Source organism: Stenella coeruleoalba (assembly GCF_951394435.1).
Source record: "Stenella coeruleoalba genome assembly, chromosome: 2".
Classification (NCBI taxonomy): domain Eukaryota; kingdom Metazoa; phylum Chordata; class Mammalia; order Artiodactyla; family Delphinidae; genus Stenella; species Stenella coeruleoalba.
Genome location: NC_137147.1, coordinates 92,847,774 through 92,874,780, shown reverse-complemented (window position 1 = coordinate 92,874,780; position 27,007 = coordinate 92,847,774). Strand labels below are relative to the sequence as shown.

At 36.3% G+C, this 27,007-nt stretch overlaps 1 protein-coding gene across 1 annotated transcript in view; it reads left to right on the top strand.

Moving 5' to 3' along the window:
- The window catches only part of TRPM7 (transient receptor potential cation channel subfamily M member 7), a 121,518-nt gene that overhangs the window by 12,694 nt on the left and 81,817 nt on the right, over positions 1 to 27,007 (top strand). The window contains exons 2-7 of the mRNA XM_079914322.1: positions 13,361 to 13,440; positions 17,595 to 17,633; positions 19,379 to 19,577; positions 21,735 to 21,948; positions 24,307 to 24,431; positions 25,245 to 25,416. Coding sequence (XP_079770448.1) covers positions 13,361 to 13,440; positions 17,595 to 17,633; positions 19,379 to 19,577; positions 21,735 to 21,948; positions 24,307 to 24,431; positions 25,245 to 25,416 — 829 coding nt within the window. The remainder of the gene's footprint in view (positions 1 to 13,360; positions 13,441 to 17,594; positions 17,634 to 19,378; positions 19,578 to 21,734; positions 21,949 to 24,306; positions 24,432 to 25,244; positions 25,417 to 27,007) is intronic.

Genomic DNA, 27,007 nt, shown 5'->3' with positions numbered 1-27,007 from the left:
TTTTGTGTTTTTTTTTTTATACTGCAGGTTCTTATTAGTCATCAGTTTTATACACATCAGTGTATACATGGCAGTCCCAATCGCCCAATTCAGCATACCACCATCCCCCACCCCACCGCGGTTTTCCCCTCTTGGTGTCCATACGTTTGTTCTCGACATCTGTCTCTCAACTTCTGCCCTGCAAAGCGGTTCATCTGTACCATTGTTCTAGGTTCCACATACGTGTGTTAATATACGATATTTGTTTTTCTCTTTCTGATTTACTTCACTCTGTATGACAGTCTCTAGATGCATCCACGTCTCAACAAATGACTCAATTTCGTTCCTTTTTAGGGCTGAGTAATATTCCATTGTATATATGTACCACATCTTCTTTATCCATTCATCTGTCGATGGGCATTTAGGTTGCTGCCATGACCTGGCTATTGTAAATAGTGCTGCAGTGAACATCGGGGTGCATGTGTCTTTTTGAATTATGGTTTTCTTTGGGTATATGCCCAGTAGTGGGATTGCTGGATCATATGGTAATTCTATTTTTAGTTTTTTAAGGAACCTCCATACTGTTCTCCATAGTGGCTGTATCAATTTACATTACCACCAACAGTGCAAGAGAGTTCCCTTTTCTCCACACCCTCTCCAGCATTTGTTGTTTGTAGATTTTCTGATGATGGCCATTCTAACTCGTATGAGGTGATACCTCATTGTAGTTTTGATTTGCATTTCTCTAATAATTAGTGATGTTGGGCAGCTTTTCATGTGCTTCTTGGCCATCTGTATATCTTCTTTGGAGAAATGTGTATTTAGGTCTTCTGCCCATTTTTGGATTGGGTTGTTCGTTTCTTTAATATTGAGCTGCATGAGCTGTTTGAATATTTTGGAGATTAATCCTTTGTCCATTGATTTGTCTGCAAATATTTTCTCCCATTCTGAGGGTTGTCTTTTCGTCTTGTTTATGGTTTCCTTTGCTGTGCAAAAACTTTGAAGTTTCATTAGGTCCCATTTGTTTATTTCTGTTTTTATTTTCATTACTCTAGGAGGTGGATCAAAAAAGATCTTGCTGTGATTTATGTCAAAGAGTGTTCTTCCTATGTTTTCCTCTAAGAGTTTTATAGTGTCCGGTCTTACATTTAGGTCGGGAATCCATTTTGAATTTATTTTTGTGTGTGGTGTTAGGGAGTGTTCTAATTTCATTCTTTTATATGTAGCTGTCCAGTTCTCCCAGCACCACTTATTGGAGAGACTGTCTTTTCTCCATTGTATATCCTTGCCTCCATTTTCATAGATTAGTTGACCATAAGTGCGTGGATTTATCTCTGGGCTTTCTACCTTGTACAATTGATCTATGTTTCTGTTTTTGTGCCAGTATCATATTGTCTTGATTACTGTAGCTTTGTAGTGTAGTGTGAAGTCAGGGAGTCTGATTCCTCCAGCTCTGTTTTTTTCCCTCAAGACTGCTTTGGCTATTCGGGGTCTTTTGTGTCTACATACAAATTTTAAGTTGATTTGTTCTAGTTCCATAAAAAATGCCATTGATAATTTGATAGGGATTGCATTGAATCTGTAGATTGCTTTGGGTGGTGTAGTCATTTTCACAATATTGATTGTTCCAATCCAAGAACATGGTATATCTCTCCATCTGTTGGTATCTTTAATTTCGTTCCTCAGTGTCTTATAGTTTTCTGCATACAGGTCTTTTGTCTCCCTAGTTAGGTTTATTCCTAGGTATTTTATTCTTTTTGTTGCAATGGTAAATGGGATTGTTTCCATAATTTCTGTTTCAGATTTTTCGTCATTAGTGTATAGGAATGCAAGAGATTTCTGTGCATTAATTTTGTATCCTGCAACTTTACCAGATTCATTAATTAGGTCTAGTAGTGTTCTGGTGGCATTTTTAGGATTCTCTATGTATAATGTCATGTCATCTGCAAATAGTGACAGTTTTACTTCTTCTTTTCCCAATTTGTATTCCTTTTATTTCTTTTTCTTCTCTGATTGCCGTGGCTAGGACTTCCAAAACTATGTTGAATAACAGTGGTGAGAGTGGACATCCTTGTCTTGTTCCTGATCTGAGAGGAAATGCTTTCAGTTTTTCACCATTGAGAATGATGTTTGCTGTGGGTTTGTCCTATATGGCCTTTATTATGTTGAGGTAGTTTCCCTCTATGCCCACTTTCTGGAGAGTTTTTATGATAAATGGGTGTTGAGCTTTGTCAAAAGCTTTTTCTGCGTCTATTGAGACGATCATATGGCTTTTATTCTTCAGTTTGTTAATATAGTGTATCACATTGATTGATTTACATATGTTGAAGAATCCTTGCATCCCTGGGATAAGTCCCACTTGATCATTGTGTATGAACCTTTTAATGTGTTGTTGGATTCTGTTTGCTAGTATTTTGTTGAGGAGTTTTGCATCTATATTCATCAGTGATATAGGTCTGTAATTTTCTTATTTTGTAGTGTCTTTGTCTGGTTTTGGTATCAGGGTGATGGTGGCCTCATAGAATGAGTTTGGGAGTGTTCCTTCCTCTGCAATTGTTTGGAAGTTTGAGAAGGATGGGTGTTAGCTCTTCTCTAAATGTTTGATAGAATTCAGTTGTGAAGCCATCTGGTCCTGGACTTCTGTTTGTTGGAAGATTTTTATTCACAGTTTCAATTTCATTACTTGTGATTGGTCTGTTCATATTTTCTGTTTCTTCCTGGTTCAGTCTTGGAAGGTTATACCTTTGTAAGAATTTGTCCATTTCTTCCAGACTGTCCATTTTATTGGCATACAGTTGCTTGTAGTAGTCTCTTAGGATGCTTTGTATTTCTGCGGTGTCTGTTGTAACTTCTCCTTTTTCATTTCTACTTTTATTGATTTGAGTCCTCTCTCTCTTTTTCTCGATGAGTCTGGCTAATGGTTTATCAATTTTGTTTATCTTCTCAAAGAACCAGCTTTTAGTTTTATTGATCTTTGCTGTTGTTTTCTTTGTTTGTATTTCATTTATTTCTGCTCTGATCTTTATGATTTCTTTCCTTCTGCTAACTTTGGGTTTTGTTTGTTCTTCTTTCTCTAGTTCCTTTAGGTGTAAGGTTAGATTGTTTACTTGAGATTTTTCTTGTTTCTTGAGGTAGGCTTTTATAGCTATAAACTTCCCTCTTAGAGCTGCTTTTGCTTCATCCCATAGGTTTTGATTCATTGTGCTTTCATTGTCATTTGTCTCTAGGTATTTTTTGATTTCCTCTTTGATTTCTTCAGTGATCTCTTGTTTATTTAGTAATATATTATTTAGCCTCCATGTGTTTGTGTTTTTTACATTTTTTCCCCTGTAATTCATTTCTAATCTCATAGTATTGTGGTCAGAAAAGATGCTGATATGATTTCAGTTTTCTTAAATTTACTGAGGCTTGATTTGTGACCCAAGATGTGATCTATCCTGGAGAATATTCCGTGCGCACTTGAGAAGAAAGTGTAATCTGCTGTTTTTGGATGGAATGTCCTATAAATATCAATTAAATCTCTGTTGTCTATTGTGTCATTTAAAGCTTCTGTTTCCTTATTTATTTTCATTTTTGGATGATTTGTCCATTCGTGTAAGTAAAGTGTTAAAGTCCCCCACTATTATGCGTTACTGTCGATTTCCTCTTTTATAACTGTTAGCAGTTGCCTTATATATTGAGGTGCTCCTATGTTGGATGCATATATATTTATAATTGTTATATCTTCTTCTTGGATTGATCCTTTGATCATTATGTAGTGTCCTTCCTTGTCTCTTGTAATATTCTTTATTTTAAAGTCAATTTTATCTTATCTGATGTGAGTATAGCTACTCCAGCTTTCTTTTGATTTCCATTTGCATGGAATATCTTTTTCCATATCCTCACTTTCTGTCTGTATGTGTCCCTAGGTCTGAAGTGGGTCTCTTGTAGACAGCATATAGATGGGTCTTGTTTTTGTATCCATTCAACAAGCCTGTGTCTTTTGGTTGGAGCATTTAATCCATTCACGTTTAAGGTAATTATCGATATGTATGTTCCAGTGACCATTTTCTTCATTGTTTTGGGTTTGTTTTTGTAGGTCCTTTTCTTGTCTTGTGTTTCCCACTTAGAGAAGTTCCTTTAGCATTTGTTGTAGAGCTGATTTAGTAGTGCTGAATTTTCTTAGCTTTTGCTTGTCTGTAAAGCTTTTGATTTCTCCATCAAACCTAAATGAGATCCTTGCTGGGTAGAGTAATCTTGGTTATAGGTTCTTCCCCTTCATCACTTTAAATATTTCATACTACTCCCTTCTGGCTTGCAGAGTTTCTGCTGAGAAATCAGCTGTTAACCTTATGGGAGTTCCCTTGTATGTTATTTGTCGTTTTTCCCTTGGTGCTTTCAATAATTTTTCTTTGTCTTTATTTTTTGCCAATTTGATTACTATGTGTCTCAGCATGTTTTTCCTTGGGTTTATCCTGTATGAGACTTGCTGTACTTCCTGGACTTGGGTGGCTGTTTCCTTTCCCATGTTAGGGAAGTTTTCGACTATAATCTCTTCAAATATTTTCTCTGGTCCTTTCTCTCTCTCTTCTCCTTCTGGGACCCCTATAATGAGAATGTTGTTGCGTTTAATGTTGTCCCAGAGGTCTCTCAGGCTGTCTTCATTTCTTTTCATTTTTTTTTCTTTATTCTGTTCCACAGCAGTGAATTCCACCATTCTGTCTTCCAGGTCACTTATCTGTTCTTCTGCTTCAGTTATTCTGCTATTGATTCCTTCAAGTGTAGTTTTCATTTCAGTTATTGTATTGTTCATCTCTGTTTGTTTGTTCTTTAATTCTTCTAGGTCTTTGTTCAACATTTCTTGCATCTTCTCGATCTTTGCCTCCATCCTTTTTCCGAGGTCCTTGATCATCTTCAGTATCATTATTCTGAATTCTTTTTCTGGAAGGTTGCTTATCTCCACTACATTTAGTTGTTTTTCTGGGGTTTTATCTTGTTCCTTTATTTGGTATATGGCTCTCTGCCTTTTCATCTTGTCTATCTTTATGTGAATGTGGTTTTTGTTCCACAGGCTGCAGGACTGTAGTTCCTCTTGCTTCTGCTGTCTGCCCTCTGGTGGATGAGGCCATCTAAGAGGCTCGAAGGGAGGGACTGGTGGTGGGTAGAGGTTACTGTTGATCTGGTGGGCAGAGCTCAGTAAAACTTTAATCCACTTGACTGTTGATGGGTGGGGCTGGGTTCCCTCCCTTAGGCCACCCAACCTTTGAACCTGCCTGGGGTCTTTGGTCGGGCTAATGGCAGACTCTGGGAGGTCTCACGCTAAGGAGTACTTCCCACAACTTCTGCTGCCAGTGTCCTTGTCCCCACGGTGAAACAGAGCCACACCCGCCTCTGCAGGAGACCCTCCAACACTAGCAGGTAGGTCTCTTTCTACCCTGGGGTCACTGCTCCTTCCCCTGAGTCCCGATGCGGACACTACTTTGTGTATGTCCTCCAAGAGTGGAGTCTCTGTTTCCCCCAGTCCTGTCGAAGTCCTGCAATCAATTCCTCCAAGGCTTCAAAGTCTGATTCTCTAGGAATTCCTCCTCCCATTGCCGGACCCCCAGGTTGGGAAGCCTGATGTGGGGCTCAGAACCTTTACTCCAGTGGGTGGACTTCTGTAGTATAAGTGTTCACCAGTCTGTGATTCACCCACCCACCAGTTATGGGATTTGATTTTACTGTGACTGCACCCCTCCTACTGTCTCATTGTGGCTTCTCCTTTGTCTTTGGATGTGGGGTATCTTTTCTGGTGAGTTCCAGTGTCTTCCTGTCGATGATTGTCTAGCAGCTAGTTGTGATTTTGGTGTTCTCGCAAGAGGGAGTGAGAGCACGTCCTTCTGCTCCGCCATCTTGGTTCCTCCTCTAGAAAGCAACTCTTAATACAAGGATCTTTTGGGATTGTAGGGCTGGTAGAAGGGACATTAGTAATATCCAAGAAACAGTGTAGGGGAAGAATCTGAAGGACTTGGCACGTACTTGTTAGATTGAATTGACTCAGTGGAATGGTGAGATTTTTTTGTGGGAAGCTTTTGTGGGATTTAGAGTGTGAGCTGGCAAACTATGTTATGTATGCCAAATCTGGCCAAGGCCTGTTCTGTATGGCCTTGAGCTAAGAATGGTTCTTATGTTTTTTAGTGGTTAAAAAACAAAACAAAGAATAGGTGATGGAGACAGTATGTGGTTCAAAAAGCCTAAAACATTTACCATCTGGCTCTTAATAGAAAAAATTTACTGATTGCCTATTTAGAGTATAGCCATACTTCTCTAAGAAGCGGGGAAGTTGAAGGAAGCATCAGTTTAAGGGGAAAGGTGTTCCTTTGGGCCCTGATGAGTTGTCTGTTGTTGGACAAATAATTGCAGAGGTGAATTTGAAGGAAGGATGAGAAACCAGGACTATATTAATAATTGATCTGTAGTGTTTATTTTTTTGTAAGGCATTGTGTTAAACTATAAAGGATTTGGAAATTATCTGTTGTATCCATTCCTTTACTAGTCCAGGCTCCCATTGCCCCTCCCCAAAAGACTGGTGGCTCTAGCTTACTTTTACTTATCTCCCTGATTAATTTTCCTAAAGAGAGCTCTGATGATTTCTTATGTTAAATGCTACTTGGGATTCATTTTTCTTCCGTATGTAAATTAAAATGTCAATGAAAATGTTTATATTTACATTTAATAGGAAGGCATAAGGTATGAAAAGTATATATACCTGTGTTTCACTTTTATGAGTATTTCAATTAATAACTATCCAAAGTTTTACAAGCCAGCATTTAGACTTAACTGGGGCATTAGTTCGTTGCTGTAGAACAGTCATTTTGAAATCTATTGATATTATTCTTCCATCCCTATCGCCACTTGGGTTTGAATAGCTATAGTTAGAGTTGCTTCAGGTAGACTGTTGCTGAGGAGTGGAATTGGAGAAAGAAAAGGGGAAAAGCTAATACTGCTTAGCAGTAGTTAGCAATTAACAATACCTTTTAGGAGAGGTATGTTAACTCTCTGTTCTTTCTATTTTTCTCCATGTTCAGAAAATTATATACATAGTGATTACATAGGAATTCTACTTTTGAAAGTAATTAATATATTTCTACTCATTGGTTTCAAAAAAAGATGTAAGAAAGGTGCTTATTTAAAGCATATCATCAAACGATTTTGAAATGCTTATCTTAAATTTCTTTTAAAAAGCTAAAAAAAGAAAGCTAGTAGAGGCTTTGGAGTCAGGGTAAACTACTAGCTGTGTGACTTTGGACAGTCTTGTAACTTTCATGTCTAAGTCTCTGCCCATACCTTGTCTTTTCTCTTTCTGGAGCTCTGATTAAACTTACGTTTGATCTTCTCATTCTGTTTTACATGTCTTGTAACCCTCCCCTGCCTTTTTAACAGATTTGTTGTGGAATAATGCTCATACTATAAAATTTGCCATTTGTAAGTATACACATTTGATGGGTTTTTTTGTTTTGTTTGTTTGATTTTGGCTATGCTGTGTGACTCGTGGGATCTTAGTTCCCCAACCAGGGATTGAACCAAGGCTCTCGGCAGTGAAAGCACAGAGTCCTAACTAGTGGACTGCCAGGGAGTTCCCCATTTGGTGGGTTTTTTTCCTTTTTTTTTTCATTTGATGGTTTTTAATAAATTTATTTACTTTTATAACCAACATAATCCAGTTTTAGATACCTCACAAAGTTTCCTTGTACTTGTTTGCAGTTTATCCCTGCTCTCACTCTCAGCCCCAGGTAATTACTAAACTTACTGTTTCTATGGTTTTGCCTTTCTAGAAATTTCATGTAAATGAAATCATAATACCTTATGTCTGGGTTTTTCCATTACCATAATGTTTTTGAGGTCCAGCAGTGTTGCGTGTTATCTTTAGTTTGTCCCTCTTTATTGTTAAGTAGTATATATCATTGCATGGATATATCACTTTGTTGGTTATTATGAATAATGTTTCTAGAACATTCAAATACAAATCTTTGTGTGGACATGTTTTCATTTTTGGGGGGAAGATAGTTAGGAATGGAATCTTGGAGTCATATGTAAGTTTATGTTTAACATTTCAATAAACAACCAGACTTTTCCTTTGTAAGTGTTGATACCATTCTGCATTCCGACTAGTAAAGTATGAGATTCCAGTTTATACATCTGTGCTTGCACTGGGTATTGTCAGCCTTTGATTAAAGCCTTTCTAGTGGTTGTGAAGTGGTATTGCATTGTAGTTTTAAATTTGCATTTTCCTAATAGCCAGTGAAATTGAGCACCTTTTCTTATACTTATTTGGTAAAGTAAGCATATTCTCTTTGGTGAAATGTCTCTCCATGTCTTTTGCCCATTTGTGAATTGGATTTTTTTTTTTAATGTTGAGTTTTCTGACTCCTTTATCTTATTTGCAAATAAGTCCTAAATCAGTATATGCTATTTTGGGTGGAGTATTTTATAAGTTCCATCAGGTAAAATTGATTGACAGTGTTGTTTAAGTCTACTCTATTCTTTCTAGTTTTCCTATCAAGAAAAAGACGAGGTTAAAAAAAAAAGAAAAAAAAGAGGATGTGAACTGTACAGGATTGCATTTCATAGCATTTATCTATGCCCATATATTTCCAAGTTCTCCCTAAGACGTTTTCCTCTTTTGTCAAGTGGTTGTCTTTGACAGAACTCCTTAGAAAGGTCCACTGTTAATTAATAAATTTGCTCATGTTGTGTTCCCTTTTTGCCCATCTTTCATTCATATTGTAGGCTTTAGACATACGCTCATGAACTGCAAATGATTTAGTTAAAAACATATATATATAATTCGTACCGGAGTAGTCTGAGTGCTTCTCATGCATGTATATTGCCATTATTTTAGTAGGTTATTTGCATATGTTAAATGTCTAGTTCTAGAATCTGATTTTGGTGGACTTCATTACCATAGCATGAGACTGAGCTGTGGTCATTGCCATTTGTTTGCAAAGAAGCTCACAGGGAGAAATTCCAAACAAATCTTTGTCTTGCTTTAACAACCAGTAAAAATATAGCAGCAAGTACAACCACTAATCTGTTTTTCCCCCTCAAACCAGTTCCAATTTTTTCTAGAAGAGAGAAGCAACCCTTTAAATGATAAATTACAGTATAATTTTAGTGCTACCCCTAAACCCTGCATTTTTAATAATAGGAGCTTAATGAAAATTTCATGAGTTTAAAGCAGTAGGTTAAGTTGGTTTTGGTAGAAATGCAACCTCACGTTATCACGTGTCAGAGCAGCCTACCAAATGGTATTTTTTTCAAGTTACAAGCAGAAGTCACATGAATAAATGTCTTCAGGTCCAGATGCTCTGCCTCCCTTCAGTGTACTATGGTTGTGGAGTGGGAGAAGGGGCCAGGATAGCAATAATATACCAGCAGTCTAACTGATGTGGCCAGATCTTTTGGTTCTCAGGAGAATGCTCTAAATGTGATCCTGGGGATGGTTCTATTGCTCTACAGGTGCATAAGGGAGTAGGGGGTGATGGAGATTGCATTCCTAAATAGTGTAAGTCTCATTGAGAAAGGTAACGTTTGCTCAAAGACTTGAAGGAGGTGATAGAATGAAAGTAATGAGTCAGGATGCAGAGATGCAGAGCACTAGGACCTTAAAGATTATTATAAAGACTTTGGCTTTTATAAAACTTCTTTGAGTAAAATGTGAAAATACTGGAGAGTTTTGAGCAGAGAAGTGACATAATGACATATTTTAAAAGGATTACTTTAGGGACTTCCCTGGTGGTCCAGTGGTTAAGACTCTGCACTTCCATTGCAGGTGCCATGGGTTCGATCCCTGGTCAGGGAACTAAGATTCCATATGCTGTGTGGCATGGCCAAAAATAAATAAATAAAATAAAAATGTTTTAAAAAGATTATTTTATTTCTTTTGGCAAGGGTGGCATGAGTGGTTTCTGCAGTAAGCCAGGCAAGAGGTGATGATGGCTTGGGCCAGAATAGTAGCAGTGGAGGTGTGAGAAGTGGTTGGATATTGGATGGGTTTTGAAGGCAAGCTGACAGGTTTTGCCATGGGATTATATATGAAGTACATAGGAAGAGGAAATCAAAGATGACATTAAAATTTTTGCCTTAAGGGACTTCCCTGGCGGTCCATTGGTTAAGATTCCACACTTCCACTGCAGGGGCCACAGGTTCGATCCCTGGTTGGGGAACTAAGATCCTGCATGCCATGCAGCCAAAAAAAAAAAAGAAAAAGATTTTTTGCCTCAAAAAAAAAAAAGAAAGAATTACAACTGGAAGAATAGAGTCACCATTTACTGAGATGGGGAAGACTTTATGAGAAATAGTGTTTGGGTGAAAGATGAGCTCAGTTTTGGCCATGTTACGTTTGAGATGCCTGTTAGACATCAAAATGAAGCTGTTAAGTAGGCAGTTGGATATGTGAGCATGGAGTTCAGGGAAAGATCTGACATGGAAATACAAATTAGAGAGTTATCCAGTGTATTGATGGCAAACTGGATGTGAGCACTAAAAGAATGAATATAACTGGAAAAAAAGTCCAAAGTCTGAGTGAATATAACTGGAAAAAAGAAGTCCAAAGTCTGAGTGAATATAACTGGAAAAAAGAAGTCCAAAGTCTGAGTGAATATAATTGGAAAAAAGAAGTCTAAAGATTGAGGAGAAGAGGAGAAATCAGCAATGGAGTGGCCAGTGAAGGGAAGAAAATCAAACTAACTGATGAAAATGTTTTAAGAAGATAAGAATGGTTGATATTGTTAAATGCTGCTGATATATCAATGAAGATGAGTCCTGAAAGTTGACCTTTGGATTTAGAGAAAATCGTTGATGATCTTGTTGAAACTTATTTTAGGAGAGTGCTTGCCTTGAAAGTCTGACTGGAGTGGGTTTTAGAAAGCATAGGAAGAGAAGAAAAGAGGGAAACACTTCTTCCAATGATCTTTACTGTAGATAGAGACAGAAACATTATGTGTTAGCTTGAGGGGCAAATGGAGTCATGCAAAATTTGTTGTGTTTAAAATGGGAAGAATAATAGCATGTTACGTGCTGATAGGAATAAGTTAATAAAGAAGGGGAAAAAATCAGGGAGAACTGGTGGAGAGTTAGTAAGGGTATGGGGTCTAGAGCACAAGAGTGATTAGACTTAAATAGGAACACAGTCACAGGAAGGAAGGCATAATGTGTGGGTATAGATACTCATTGGTGGACAGATGTGGTAGAGGTTTGTAGAAGTTCTCTTCTTGCTGCTCAATTTTCTGAGTGAAATGGGAAGTAGGTCATCACTTGAGAGTAAGAATGGTGAAGGAGTGTTGGAGGTTTGAGGGAGGAGGAGGTGGTGTGAAATCATACAGAAGAATGAGAAAATGGACCAGGGAAATATGGTGTGACTGTTGGGCATCATGAAGGGACATTTGAGGTTTGTGGTCAGGGCTTTAAAGTGAAACCAGAGGGTGTTGTTTTGTTTGTTTTTTTCCGTAGTCATATTAATATAGGCAGTTATGGAATAGATGGGGAATTGGATTGAATCAGGGTTGTGTTTGCTAGGTGTATTCCTAGTACAGTAAAACTGGAGAGATTACTATTCCCCCCCCGCCCCCCGAGGGGTATGTAGGGAAGCAGATTCTTCAAAGGAATACTACCAGACTTTAGTTAGAAAAAGAAGGTGGTGGCTTGCAGGATCTTAGTTCCCCAACCATGGATCGAACCCATGCCCCCTGCAGTGGAAGCACAGAAGAATCCTAACCAATGGACCCCCAGAGAGTTCCCTAGAGGTTTCTTTTTGGAATACAGGCTCTTCCTTTTTGTACTGTACTGGTAAGAAAGAGGGAGATAAGGGCGAGAGATTTTGAGAGAGAGAGCGTGCTAATATCTATATTTAATATATATCTAATATCTATAGATATATTAGATGTTTAATGTTTATATGTCTAATATATATATTATGTGGAGGATGAAGCTCAAGATCTTCAATCTACTCAGTCCGAATTTATGGAGTTTCACCTATCTCAGTATGTAATGCCTCATCCCTTTTTTTAAAAAATAAATTTATTTATTTATTTTATTTTATTTTTGGCTGCCTTGGGTCTTCATTGCTGCATGCGGGCTTTCTCTAGTTGCAGTGAGCGGGGGCTACTCTTTGTTGCTGTGCACGGGCTTCTCATTGCGGTGGCTTCTCTTGTTGCAGAGCATGGGCTCTAAGTGTGTGGGCTTCAGTAGTTGTGGCTCGCAGGCTCTAGAGTGCAGGCTCAGTAGTTGTGGTGGATGGGCTTATGTGCTCCGTGGCATGTGGGATCTTCCCAGACCAGGGCTCGAACCCGTGTCCCCTGCATTGGCAGGTGGATTCTTAACCACTGAGCCACCAGGGAAGTCCACCTCATCCCTTTTTAATCAATCACCAGTAGCAGGATACAGAGTCTAGGGATCCAGCAGAAGCTTAAGTGGTGGTATGAAAAGTAATTTAAAAAAAACTTTTAAATTTGAAATTATTTCAGGTTTACAGTAATTGACGGAAATGTGTTAATCTTCCACTGTCGTCCTAGATTTGTCTTATTCTCCATATTGATGGTTTTGCTTTATGCATTTTGAGACTACTTTATTTGGTGATTCATATTTAAGATTGTTGTAGTAGTCTGGTGAATATTTGAAATCATATAATAACCTGCACTATCCCTATTGATGTTTAGCATCTATTTTTTTTTTAGTATTGTCTTTCTTTTGATTAGAATTTGCTTGATATCTCTTTCTGTCCCTGTACCATTAGCCATTCCATGGCCTATGCTTTAGGTATTTGTCTTAGAAACAGAGTATAGCTATTATTAGGTTTTATTTTATTTTTAGTTGAATCTGACAGTCACTTTTTTTGTGTGTGTGTGGTACGCGGGCCTCTCACTGTTGTGGCCTCTCCCGTTGCAGAGTGCAGGCTCAGGACACACAGGCTCAGCGGCCATGGCTCACAGGGCTAGCCGCTTCGCGGCATGTGGGATCTTCCCAGACCAGGGCACGAACGCGTGTCCCCTGCATCGGCAGGCGGACTCTCAACCACTGCGCCACCAGGGAAGCCCTGACAGTCACTTTTAATTGGCCTTAAAATGATCCACTTCCCAGGATCATACCAGCCCCTCTTGAAGTTTCTGGCTGAAACTCGATTTCCCTCCTCTCTGGTTATTTGAAGCCACAGTATCTGCATAGCACTGTTGATTTAGTAATCTCAATCTCACTGGACTTAAATGGAATGATTCTAATATTTTAGGTGTGCTGTCGTCAGTCAACATGTTTGTATATAGTAAATATTTAGTGAATTAAATTATTTTAATGTATTTATCATTAAATTTTTCCTTGTAATATTAGTTGGTTAATTTATAAACCATCTTTTTTAAACTTTCTGTTTTAGTCCCAGAAATCCTGGATAGAAAGCACTTTGACCAAGAGGGAATGTGTATACATTATACCAAGTTCAAAAGACCCTCACAGGTAAGCATACTTCTCTTTCTTCTGGGTTCTTCTAGAAATAAATAAATAAATAAATAAATAAATAAATAAATAAATTTATTTACCTACCTACCTTATATTTTTGGCTACGTTGGGTCTTAATTGTGGCACACGAGATCTTCGTTGAGGCATGCAGGATCTTTCATTATGGAGCACGGTCTCTTTGTTGTGGCACTTGGGCTTCTCTTTAGTTGCGATGTGTGGGATTTTTGTCTCTCGTTGTGGCGCGAGGGCTCCAGTGCACATGGGCTCTGTAGCTGTGGTGCGTGGGCTCTCTTGTCGAGGTGCGTGGGCTTAGTTGCCGCGCGGCATATGGGATCTTAGTTCCCTGACCAGGGATTGAACCTGCGTCTGCTGCATTGGAAGGCGAATTCTTTACCACTGGACCACCAAGGAAGTCCCTCTTCTAGAAATTTAGATGTAAATTATATTGCTATTTATTTATTAAAAATTTAAATTATTATTTGTAGTTACTGTTAACTTTTGTGCTTACTGTTAATTATTCTTTTAGGATTAGGAGAAGGAGCTATCATAGCAAAATATCAGTGTTCTGGAGTTCTTAATGACATTTCACAACATCTTCTTCAAAGTGGTGTTCCATCCCTAATCTCTTCTTCAAAGTGTTGTTCTATCCCTAATCTCCCCCGTATCATACTAGTGTATTACAAAGACAGTTAAGGCTCTCTTTTTTAATTGATTCACTGATACTGAGAACTTAAAAATGTTTGTGTATCGGTTTAATGGGCATCTACTGGGTGCCCAACACTATGGTTTATGCTGAAGAAACCAATATGAACCTAATAGTTGCTGGTTTTGTTTGCCAAAATATAGCTATGATGAGCACTTAGTGGAAAACTTGTCACCAGAGATTCTGTTGGCATCTCTGATTGTCTTTTGGTCTTTAAAATGGCTTTGATAATAGAAAAAATTTTAAGTAAAGGACAGTAGTTAGAATTCAAGAAAAAGACCTGTTGAGGTATTTATTGAAGAAATATTTTTCCTAATTTTTTTCTTTTTCTTTAGACCTAAAAATAGCAAGAAGCTTAAAAGGGTAAATCAAAAATACAGTTATTTTCTGGCCTACAGAGCACCTCTTTTCACAGGCATTTAGGAAAAATTAATTGAAAAAGGCATTTACAAGGATTTTTAGTCTTCTTACCTTTGCTGTCTCCTGTTAAACCCTGTTTGCTATGTAGTAATCTTCTCTGCAACTTTACTTCCATTTACTATATGGCTCTTATGAAAATACAGCCAAGTAAGTAATCTTTTATTAACTGATGTATTTTAAATTATAGCACCTGTCACCATTATTGTCCATAGTGAGTTTTTGGTAAATATTTGTTGAATAGAATTTCTGAACCTTTTGTTTGTTACATTACATAAACCTGCTGTTTGAATTCAACATTTCTCTTTTTTTTTAAACAGCAAAAAATACCTATTTTGAATATATCTCTCACTTAAACAAATTTCCATCATAAGAGGAATGTGCATAATAACTTTTGGAAAGTTTTGAGATGCAGAAAGTAGGCTCAGGGACTTCCCTTGTGGCGCAGTGGTTAAGAATCCACCTGCCAATGCAGGGGACATGGGTTTGATCCCTGGTCCAGGAAGTTGTCACATGCAGCGGAGCATCTAAGCCTGTGTGCCCCAACTACTGAGCCTGCGCTGTAGAGCCTGCGAGCCACAGCTACTGAAGCCCGTGTGCCTAGAGACCGTGCTCCGCAACAAGAGAAACCACTGCAATGAGAAGTCCATGCACCGCAATGAAGAGTAGCCCCCGCTCGCCACAACCAGAGAAAGCCCGCACACAGCAGCCAAGACCCAGAGCAGCCAAAAATAAATAAATAAATATATTTATTTATTTAATTAAAAAAGTTACTCTATCATTAAAAAAAAGAAAGTAGGCACAATACTCAGTTTCAAAACATGAAGACAGTCATTATTAATAACATTGCACCTATTTTTAATCTTTTCTCAGTGCATAGCTTTCGTTTTAAAATATTGCTAAATTCAGTCTATACGTAAAGCTTTGAATCTGCTTTTTAACAAAATGTTATAGGAATTACATTTTTTCATGATACAGATATTTTATAAGAATGGTAGTTAATATTCTGTTAGTGTATGTATCACAATTCATATACCTATCCTACTCTTTGCCGTTTGAGTTATTTTCAGTTTTTAGCATTATAAATTAAAATTAGGTCACAATGGAGATCTTAGTGGATAAAACTTTTTTGTGTTTAAAGTTTTATTCCCGCTTAGTATGTGTAATGCCAAAAAACTTTACAAAAGATAAAAGAATACACATTATCACCAATAGTGACGAGATTGCCTGAATATTGACTAGAGTAATATGATCCATCATCTTCAAGAAAAAGTGATGAGTAGAAAATAGTGTATGTATTAAATTTGCATTTATTTGATTACTGTTGAGAAAACATTTTTAATATTCTTTAATATTCCCCCAATTTTTGTTAATTTCTGTAAATGTCTTTTTAGATCATTAAAATAGATAACCTTAATGTCTCTTCCAATCATTATTCTATGATTTATTTGTATTTCTTACAAATTATTAAAGATAGGTTTTATTACAAGATAAGATTACATTTCTTAACCAGAGAGCATAAGTGACATTTCCCAGGTCACATGGCTAATAATTCATAAAGATTGGATTAGAATTTAGATCTGCCAGTTCTAAATAAGACTGTGTTGTTCTTCCATTTAGAGAAAATTATAGTTTTGCTTTATTAAGAAATAGATTGTATTATCATTAAGGAGCTTATTTCTTGTAATTTTGTTAATTTTACTTTGCAGTAGAAATAATACAAGTCCTCATTAGGTGTTAAAGAAACCTCAAGCTGTTATTAAATACCCTTGCCTGTAGCCATCCATATGAGACCTAATTTACAAACACCATTAGCTGGTCATTTTTTCCTACACTAATTGGATTTTAAAATTAATTTAATATGAATAGGTTAATCATTGATTTACAAGGTACCAAAAATTATAAGTGAAAGCCTCGTTTTTACCACTGTGCCTTAACTATAAGTTCCCCTCCCTAAAGGAAACTGGTGTTACCTATTCCTTGGGATACCTTTCAGAAATAGATATACTCTTTGTCTGACCAAGCAGATGTATATTTATTCCTCCCTCTTCCCTATTAAATACATACTGTTTATCTCGTGTTTATTATCTTGGCAATAACCACTTTACTCTTAATTTTTGCATCCTTTTTAATTATATATCTGGATCATAATTTTAGTATTCCCTTAGGACATTTTAGCTATTCTGTTTTTTTTGCTGTTAGAAAAAAAAATTCTGTTGGGTTTTTCAGCAGTAGCCGTCCCTGACTCCTTGTTTGGTACCTTACAATAAATGCTGCTCTTTCCTTCACCACAATAAATAAATGAATGAATGAATGAATGAATGAATGAATGAAAATTCTGTAGTAAATAACCTTATAAGTGAATCATTTTACACATATGCTGTAGATATTTTTTAACCTTCACTCTTAGTACTTTAGACTTAGAGAAAGAGTCTGCATTTTTCATTTTGATAAGTATTGCCAAATTGCCCTCCATAGAGAGTTTATCAGTTTATACTCCTCCCAGCAGATACGAGGCAACTTTCCTCTATATTCTCACCAAGATATTGTCTTAAAGGATTAAAAAATTTTTTTTCTAATCAAATACCTTTTCATGTTTGTTTTTACTGTGAATTATCTGTTTATATATTTTCCTATTTTATATTGATTCAGTGAAGCTCTTATATATTAGGAAAACTAACATTTTGTCTGCAAATATTTTTTCTCAGTTTACCTTTAGACTTTATGAGTGACATATTTTTGCCACATAAAAATGTTGTATTTTTTATGTAGTTAAATCTGTCAGTCTTTTCTCTTATGGTTTCTGGGTTTTAAGTCACAACTAATTATATTTAAAATATGAAAATCATGTTAGTTTTAAAAAGTAGTTATTTGAATATGTAAATTAAGGTATAAATGTCTTGTGCTATCTACTGAAAAATTAAACTAAATACATAATTTTTCCTTTGTTTTGTATTTTTTAATGGATTTTATATAGTTTAAACTAAAAAAAATTTTTCCCTTTAAGTAATAGATGTACCTTGTTTTATAGGTGCCTTCCAGGATGTCAAATTTGTCAACAACTCGTCAGGTAATTTTCATAACTTCATTGCACAAATTTTGAAAAATAAAACTAATGTATAAAAGAAATCAGAATACATTGGGATAAATTCACAGGCCATTATGTTTAAGGGTTACTTTACTCAGACTTGGGAGGTGAAGGATCAGGCAAAGCTGCTTGAAACTCAAGTGTAGGTATCTGAGCAGAGTTCTAAAGCTGAATGTGACTTAGGTAAAGATTGAGGGAAAGGGATTTTAGGCAGAGAGAACAGGATGTGGGAAGGCCTGGCAGTGAAAAAGATTATGGTTCTGTCAGGAAACTGCAGGCTGTAGAATGTAAGATGGATATTGGAGAGATCAGAGTCTGGAGAAATAAGTAGGGCCAGATCATTTAAGCTCTTTGTGTACTATGCCACACAGTTTTGATTTCATGTTAAAAGGGTATTATATAGGGAAGTAGCATGTTTAGTTTTTTTTTTTTTCCTCAATAAAAGCAGTTGGTATTTTGAGGAGATTGGATTGGGAGAAAAAAATAGTTTAGAAACTTTTGGAGTAATTCTGGCAAAAAATGAGAGCCTGAATTAAGATAGTGGCTATGGTGATGAAGGAGAAGTAGGCATATTTGAAGGGATTAATCAGATAAATTCAGTAGGATTTGGTGGATGTATGGAGAAAGGGAAGATTTGAGGATGGTACCTAAATTTCTTACTTAGGCAACTAATTAAAGAGTAATGTTGTTCTTTTAAGCTGTGATGAAAGAAGACAAGAGGAAGATGAGAAGGTCTCTTGGTGGTGGGCTAGGAAAAGAATTGCATAGAATATGTTCATTTAGATATATTGAGTTGTTTTAGCATCTCCAGTCCTGTTCATTTGTTCCTCTAGATGGGAAGTTTTCTGTCTGGTGTCTTTACACTCAGGCTGAAGAGCTTCCTTTAGCATTTGGTATAATGCAGATATACTGGAGAGGAATTTTCTCAGCTTGGTTTATCTGAAAATATGTTTATTTTACTCTCATTTTTAAAGGATATTTTCACTGAATATGGAATTCTGAGTTGACACTTTTCTCATTCCAGTGCTTTGAAGATACCATTATATTGTCTTCTAGCTGTTGGTTTCTAGTGAGAAGTCAGCTGTCGTTAGTGTAGTTGCTCTCCTGTGTGTAATGGGTCTTTTTTTCCTCTGGCTATTTTAAGGATTTTTTTTTTTCCCTGTAATTCTGGATTTCAACAGCAGGTCTATGATGTGCCTAGGAATGGTTCTTTTTGTACTTCTTGCATAAATATCTGCAAGTTCATATTTTTCACCAAATTTATAAGTTTTCAGCCATTGTTTCCTAAAATACTTTTCTGCCCCATTCTCTATCTCTCTTCCCTCAGAAACTCCAGTTATACATATATTAGATTGCTTGATATTTTCCACAAGTCACTGAGGCCCTGTTTCATTTTTATTTAATTAAAATAATTTTTCCCATTTATTAGATTAGATCATTTGTATTGATCTGTCTTCAGGTTCACTAACACTTATTTCTGCAATCTCCAATGCTGTTTTGCCCATCCAGTAGGAAGTAGATGCCCCATACTAAATTTAGAAGACTGTATCATCAAATACTAATGTATTTATACTATTTTAATTCTATGGTGAAGGTATTAATTTACTGATATCCTAAAATCAAAAAGATTAATTTTCATACTCTTGAGTTCATTTATTTTCGTATGGTTTTTCATTGACTAATTTTTTAAAAGGTCTTTTTAAAATTTTATTACTTTTTTCCTTTAGGTGTTTTTGTGGTCGCTTGGTCAAGCAACATGCTTGTTTTACTGCAAGTCTTGCCATGAAATACTCAGATGTGAAATTGGGTGACCATTTTAATCAGACATTAGAAGAGTGGTCTGTGGAAAAACATACAGAACAGAGCCCAACGGATGCTTATGGAGTCATAAATTTTCAAGGGGGTTCTCATTCCTACAGAGCTAAGGTATGTCATGTATTTGAGTTTCTTCATTTACCTTATTACCTAATAATGTACGTTTATTACCTGACAATAATATTGTGTCAGAAAATTAGTTTCAATCATTTCCTTATGTATTTTGAAGTTCTTTGTATAGGTACATATATGAATATAGAATTGTTATATCTTGTTGAATTGAACCTTTTTTTTTAGTTTAGTCTACTATCTCACTTTTTCCTTTCTTTTTGATCTTTTGGATTAAGTATTTTTTTATTAAGCTTTCCTTCTTTATAGCATTTTATTTATACATTGTTTTTCTATTCTTTAGATTAATCTTATAATAAATACTATAAAACGCATTTATAACTTGTTACTATTATAAATTAGTACTTTTACCACTTCCTGGACAACGCAAGAAACTTTAGAATACTTGTGACTACATTTTTTTCCCTCATGACTAATGTGCTCTTGTTGGCATGAATTTTATTTCTTCGTGTATTAAACTTCCAAATCATAATTATTATTCATTTAGATGTATCAACATATTATCCCGTAGATTGTTCCACCTGCCTCCCTCCCTGCCTTGATTTGATAAGCAGTGCCAAATGCTGGGCCTGTCTCTCCATTTTTTCTATTCTCTTGGATCCTGATCCCACAAGTTGTCACTGCTTTGGTAGCTCACTGATAGCTTAACAACAGGTGTTATTTATCTAGTTTCTAGTTTCTTTAGTTCCCAGGGGCAGTTAGTCGAAAACAACCTAGTCCATCATTGCTGGAAATGGAATTCCTCATTTATTACTAACGTAATCTTTTTTTAAAAAAAATTAACTTTAGATTGTTTTCCAAACACTACTTAATGTACCCAAGTATAGTAAAGAGTTAAACAGAACTAATGCAGAAAGAGTACAGAACAAATCTCATTACAAATCATTCTTAAAGGATTCTGGAGTCTTCTCAGTTTTATATAATTCTGATATTTTGGGATAATTTTCCTTGGTGTTTGATCTCTATTTGTAAAGGAATTGGCAATATGTTGTTTTGCAAAGAACCTTTGTTAGAGATGATTAAAAGTGTTTTTCTGGGCTTCCCTGGTGGCGCAGTGGTTGAGAGTCCGCCTGCCGTTGCAGGGGACACGGGTTTGTGCCCCGGTCCGGGAAGATCCCACATGCCGCAGAGCGGCTAGGCCCGTGAGCCATGGCCGCTGAGCCTGCGCGTCTGGAGCCTGTGCTCCGCAACGGGAGAGGCCACAACAGTGAGGCCTGTGTACCACAAAAAAAAAAGTGTTTTTCTTCCAACATCTGAATATTTTAGATTGCTTACGAGCTAAGTCATAGGTGCTTTAGATAAAGAAAATGAATTACAGTAGTCATAGCAAGTAAATTTTGTGATGTCACCTACCAGAAAGATCCTTTTTTTAATCTTTCAAACCAGAGGAACTTACTCCACAGATATGATAGCTTATTTTCTTATAGAATGATTTTTCAAAAATTAAAGTGGTGATTCCATCTGAACACCTTGAAATACTGAGCAAAATTTATTATTTTCAGCAATTTGTGAGTCAAATCCACAGTTACTTCCAGTGAAGGAAACAATCATCTGTATTAAAAAAATCTGTGTTACTTTACTGCATAGTCACAATTCTGATCGATGGATTAGATCATTGATCAAACTTTCAAACAGATAATTCAGTATTTGCCTCTCATAGTTGCAAGAGTTGTAGAAGACTCCATGTTTTCACCATTCTTCTCTTATTTTCCCTTTTCCCATCATCATACCTATCCTTAACACTTCTCACTCAATGCATACTTATAGTTAAACAAGGCAATGAGTACTGTGGATAAATTTGTAAATCAGATGAATGGTAATTAAGTTTATATAAACAGAAAGAGTAACAAATTTACGTCTTGGTTTAAAAATTACAGTGCCACTACTTCTGTAGCTCTTATGGAATGATTTTCCAACTTTAAAATCGTTTGCTATTGCTTATTCCTAGAAGTGTAAATATATTGCAAGTAGCCTGTGAAATCTATTTTATAATAATCTGATCCAAACAAAATTTTTGAATTTTGTTGCATTTTGAAACCTATGAATTTTGTTGCATTTTGAAACCTATGAATTTTGTTGCATTTTGAAACCTATGAATATTCAATTGTTAATTATTGTTTTAAAAATCTTTTTTATTAGTATGTGAGGCTATCATATGACACCAAACCTGAAGTCATTCTACAACTTCTGCTTAAAGAATGGCAAATGGAATTACCCAAACTTGTTATCTCTGTACACGGTGGCATGCAGAAATTTGAGCTTCACCCACGAATCAAGCAGTTGCTTGGAAAGGGTCTTATTAAAGCTGCAGTTACAACTGGAGCCTGGATTTTAACAGGAGGAGTAAACACAGGTAATGTGATTATACCAATTTTATTTGATGTGCTTGTAAATTCTTCATAATATCAATTAGATATTTGAAAAGTCAACACTGAATATAAATATATTCAATTCTTCTGTTAAATAATCTACTTCCTAAGTATAAATGCTAACTGAAAAAGTATTTGGTTTTCATTTATTCTTTTAAAAGAATAATATGCTTTATCATTCACTTTTTTTTAATTAAGACTTTATTTATTTATTTATTTCTGGCCATGCTGTGCGGCTTGTGGGATCTTAGTTCCCGGACCAGGGATTGAATCCGGGACTCCCGTCCCTCCGTGAAAGCACCACTGGACTGCCAGGGAATCCCCAAGAATAATATGCTTTAGAGCAGGGGTTTGCAAACTGTGGCTCCATGCACCAAATCCAGCCTACTCCTTATTTTTGTAAATAAAGGTTTTTTGGAATGCAGCCACACTCATTTGTATCATACTTTTGTGCTACAAAAGCAGAGCTGAGTGGTCTGACAAAGACTGTATGCCCTGCAAAGCCTAAAATATTTACAATTTGGTCCTTTATAAGAAAGTTTGTTGACTCCCTACTGTAAAGTGAAGTGTTGTTCTTGTCTCTCTGTGACTACTGGTAAATTGAGAGAAGAATGGCAATTCATTGCCTAGACACTGGTAAGAAATAGCTTTTCAAATTAATTTTTAATGTACTATAATCTTTCATTCTAAGTCTTCCCTGTCAGATATACAGGTTGGATATATTGAAGGCAAATTAATTTTAATATCCAGAGTAAAACATAGTTATTATTTAAATTAGCTTGGAAAAATCTAATTTGTTATCAGCAACTGTGTTTTGAACCTCATGGTGTGTCAGGCACTCTTCTGGCTGCTGAAAATATATCATTCCACAAAATAAAATATTTACCTTCATGGAACTTATATTCTAGTGGGGAAGATGCAAACAACAAACATAACTAAATAGTGTATAATAAATTAGATGATAAGTGCTTTGGAGACACATGAAATACAGAGGAGGGATAGTGAGGGATGGTCGAGGGGACTTCATTGATAAGGTGACATTTGAGTAGAGATGTAAGGAAATGAAGTGAGCAAGATAAGAATAATGTGGGGCAGAGCATTTAAAGGAGAAGTGGCAAGTGTTGGAAGAATAGTAAGAAAGGTCCAGTGTAGCTTGACTGGAATGAGCAAGGAGTGACAAGTGATGAAATCAGAAAGTCATGGGTGAGTGGTGGTGGTGGTAGGCCTGGCATGGGGTGGGGTGGTGAATAGCATGGGCAATAGACAGATCATTATATAAGGCCTTGTAGGCCATCATAAGCACTATGACTTTTAATCGAATGAGAAGGGGAGATTTTAAACAGAGAGTTGACAAGAGCAAAGATCACTTGAATGATCGTTTAAAAATAGACTGTAAACAGGCAAGGCATCACTTGGAAGAACAGTGAAGGTGCTGTTTCCATAATCCATGTTAGGAATGAGATTTAATGCATTATAAAAATCAAATCGAGTGATGCACTGGTTTGCTAGGGCTGCTGTAATAAAATACCACAGACTTGGTGGCTTAAACAAAAGAAATTTATTTTCTCACGGTTCTGGAGACCCAAGATCAAGATGTTAGCAGGTTTGGTTCCTCCTCAGGCATCTCCTTGACTTTCAGATGGCTCTCTTCTCCCTGTGTCCTCCTGTGGCCTTCCCCCTGTGCATGTGCATCCGTGGTGTCTCTTTTTGTGTCCAAATTTCCCCTTCTTATAAGGACACCAGTCAGATTGGATTAGGGCCCACCCTAACAGCCTCATTTTCACATGATAACCTAAAGAACCGATTTCCAAATACAGTCACATTCTGAGGTACTGGGATTAGGATTGCAACATAGGAATTTTGGAGAGGTTACAGTTCAGTCCATAACAAGTGATAATGAGAAGTTGTGTGCTCTTTTGAATTATCTTTTTTACTTTCCTCCCAGTTTTGACTCAGTTGGAAAACTTTTGTAGTTTTTTGTGAGCATGTGTGCTTTGCTTATAGTCCTGAGCCATACTCTTCTTTTTTTTAAGATGATGTTTAGAGCAGTAACAAAAACTACAGTTAACATGAGGAATCTAAGAGAGGAGACTAGGTCTAACAACATGGTAAAAGTTAGTTTTACGTGTGTTTCAGGCAGTTGTAGTGATTTGACATTGTGGGTTTTTTTTTTTCTTTTTTGTCCTTGTATTTTCTTTTGTAAGTTTGTCTTTTGGACCTTGTTGCCTTTTATCTAGTGTATGTAAAGAAAAATACCACCAATTGTAATGTTATTGAGCAAAGGATTCTTCTGAACACTGTAAAGACTTCCAAATAAAATGAATTAAATTTTGTATGAACAGGTGTGGCAAAACATGTTGGTGATGCCCTTAAAGAACATACTTCCAGATCATCTCGAAAGATTTGCACTATCGGAATAGCTCCGTGGGGAGTGATTGAAAACAGAAATGATCTTGTTGGGAGAGATGTAAGAGTGCTTTTTAAATTTTCTTACATTTAAACTTATGTATAAACAAAATTAGAGCAAGAATAATGCGAAGTCAACCTAAAATATTCATGATCATACCACAACCGTTTCGAAAATGCATTCATAGATACAAAAAGTAGTGTTAATACATTGTTTCTGCCTTCTTTTGTATAACTATTTCACACCGTTTCCATGTCATGCCAGTCTTTGTAATTATATTTTTAATGGTGACATTCTATTAAGAATTAATTGTATTGTCTGTAAGAGTAGTAATCAAATACCAGTGTTTTATTCAAGTAGGTTAAAGACATATGAATTGCTTATAGATATCTTTCAAGAGATTATTAAAAAGGAATTACTGAATTATAATGATCACTTTCAAGTGCAATTAAATTTCTAACATCAATTTTAAAGATTCTACTTATGACTGGAAAAATAACTATGACATTTGATTGCTTTTATTCAGTGTCCTTTATATATTTCACTTTATTCAGTAATAACTTAATAGTTTCTTCACATTGTTTGTTTATTTGCTTGTTTGCTGCTGTTTCCTTTGCATGGGATGATGATGAAATATGGTATATTCTGCAATGATAGCCGAAATACAATACTGTGGTTCAACCCATTATTGAATAATCTTCAGCTGCTTAAAAGCTCATGCTTTTTGATATATTCTTTTACATTTTCTATTTGTTGCTATGCATAAATATAATCTTACCTCCTACTTGCCTTTACAGATTATTTCAAAATTTGTTTTTACTTTATATTAAATTTAATCCTGCCCACTAACTCTCAATGTTTGCTATTGTTTAGGTGGTTGCTCCTTACCAAACGTTATTGAACCCTCTGAGCAAATTGAATGTTCTGAATAATCTACATTCCCATTTCATATTGGTGGATGATGGCACTGTTGGAAAGTATGGGGCAGAAGTCAGACTGAGAAGAGAACTTGAAAAAACTATTAATCAGCAAAGAATTCATGCTAGTAAGGGAATTTATAAATTTTTTGTTGTTGAAATTATCCTGGGCTGTATTACTTGCCAGCAGCATTCTAAAAAAGGTAGACTGTTCTTTAAGTGTTCATTTCCTTATGTAGCAGGATAACATACAAAACAACCATGAATGACTGACCTTACACAAAATAAGATCTAGGAAAGGAAGTCTGAGATTAAATAGGGTACTCAGATAACAAAGCCAAAGCCACAGAGGTTCATTGGAAGCTTTGTTGCTATTGTAATCCCACTGCAGCTCAAGGAATTCAGAAATATTCTTAATGTATGACATATTCCAATACCCGACTTTGAAATTCAAGATTGAAGAGGAAAAATATACTTTATTGTGAAGTAAGAATCACCTTGCTTAAAGTTGATAACACGAGTAGGTATCACTCTTTGGTAGATAATGTCTTAAAAGTTGGTATTTTTGACACTGGTCTTCCTTTCTTTTTTTTTTTACATCTTTATTGGAGTATAATTGCTTTACAATGGTGTGCTAGTTTCTGCTTTATAACAAAGTGAATCAGTCATACATACACATATGTTCCCATATCTCTTCCCTCTTGCGTCTCCCTCTCTCCCACCCTCCCCATCCCACCCCTCCAGGTGGTCACAAAGCACCGAGCTGATCCCCCTGTGCCATGCGGCTGCCCCCCACCAGCTATCTACCTTACGTTTGGTAGTGTATATATGTCCATGCCTCTCTCTCGCTTTGTCACAGATTACCCTTCCCCCTCCCCATATCCTCAAGTCCATTCTCTAGTAGCTCTGTGTCTTTATTCCTGTCTTACCCCTAGGTCCTTCATGACATTTTTTTCCCCTTAAATTCCATATATATGTGTTAGCATACGGTATTTGTCTTTCTCTTTCTGACTTACTTCACTCTGTATGCACTCTAGGTCTATCCACCTCATTACAAATAGCTCAATTTCGTTTCTTTTTATGGCTGAGTAATATTCCATTGTATATATGTGCCACATCTTCTTTATCCATTCATCCGATGATGGACACTTAGGTTGTTTCCATCTCCTGGCTATTGTAAATAGAGCTGCAATGAACATTTTGGTACATGACTGTTTTTGAATTATGGTTTTCTCAGGGTATATGCCCAGTAGTGGGATTGCTGGGTCATATGGTAGTTCTATTTGTAGTTTTTTAAGGAACCTCCATACTGTTTTCCATAGTGGCTGTACCAGTTGACATTCCCACCAGCAGTGCAAGAGTGTTCCCTTTTCTCCACACCCTCTCCAGCATTTATTGTTTCTAAATTTTTGATGATGGCCATTCTGACTGGTGTGAGATGATATCTCATTGTAGTTTTGATTTGCATTTCTCTAATGATTAATGATGTTGAGCATTCTTTCATGTGTTTATTGGCTGGTAGTCTGTATATCTTCTTTGGAGAAATGTGTATTTAGGTCTTCTGCCCATTTTTGGATTGGGTTGTTTGTTTTTCTGTTATTGAGCTGCATGAGCTGCTTATAAATTTTGGAGATTAATCCTTTGTCAGTTGCTTCGTTTGCAAATATTTTCTCCCATTCTGAGGGTTGTCCTTTGGTCTTGTTTATGGTTTCCTTTGCT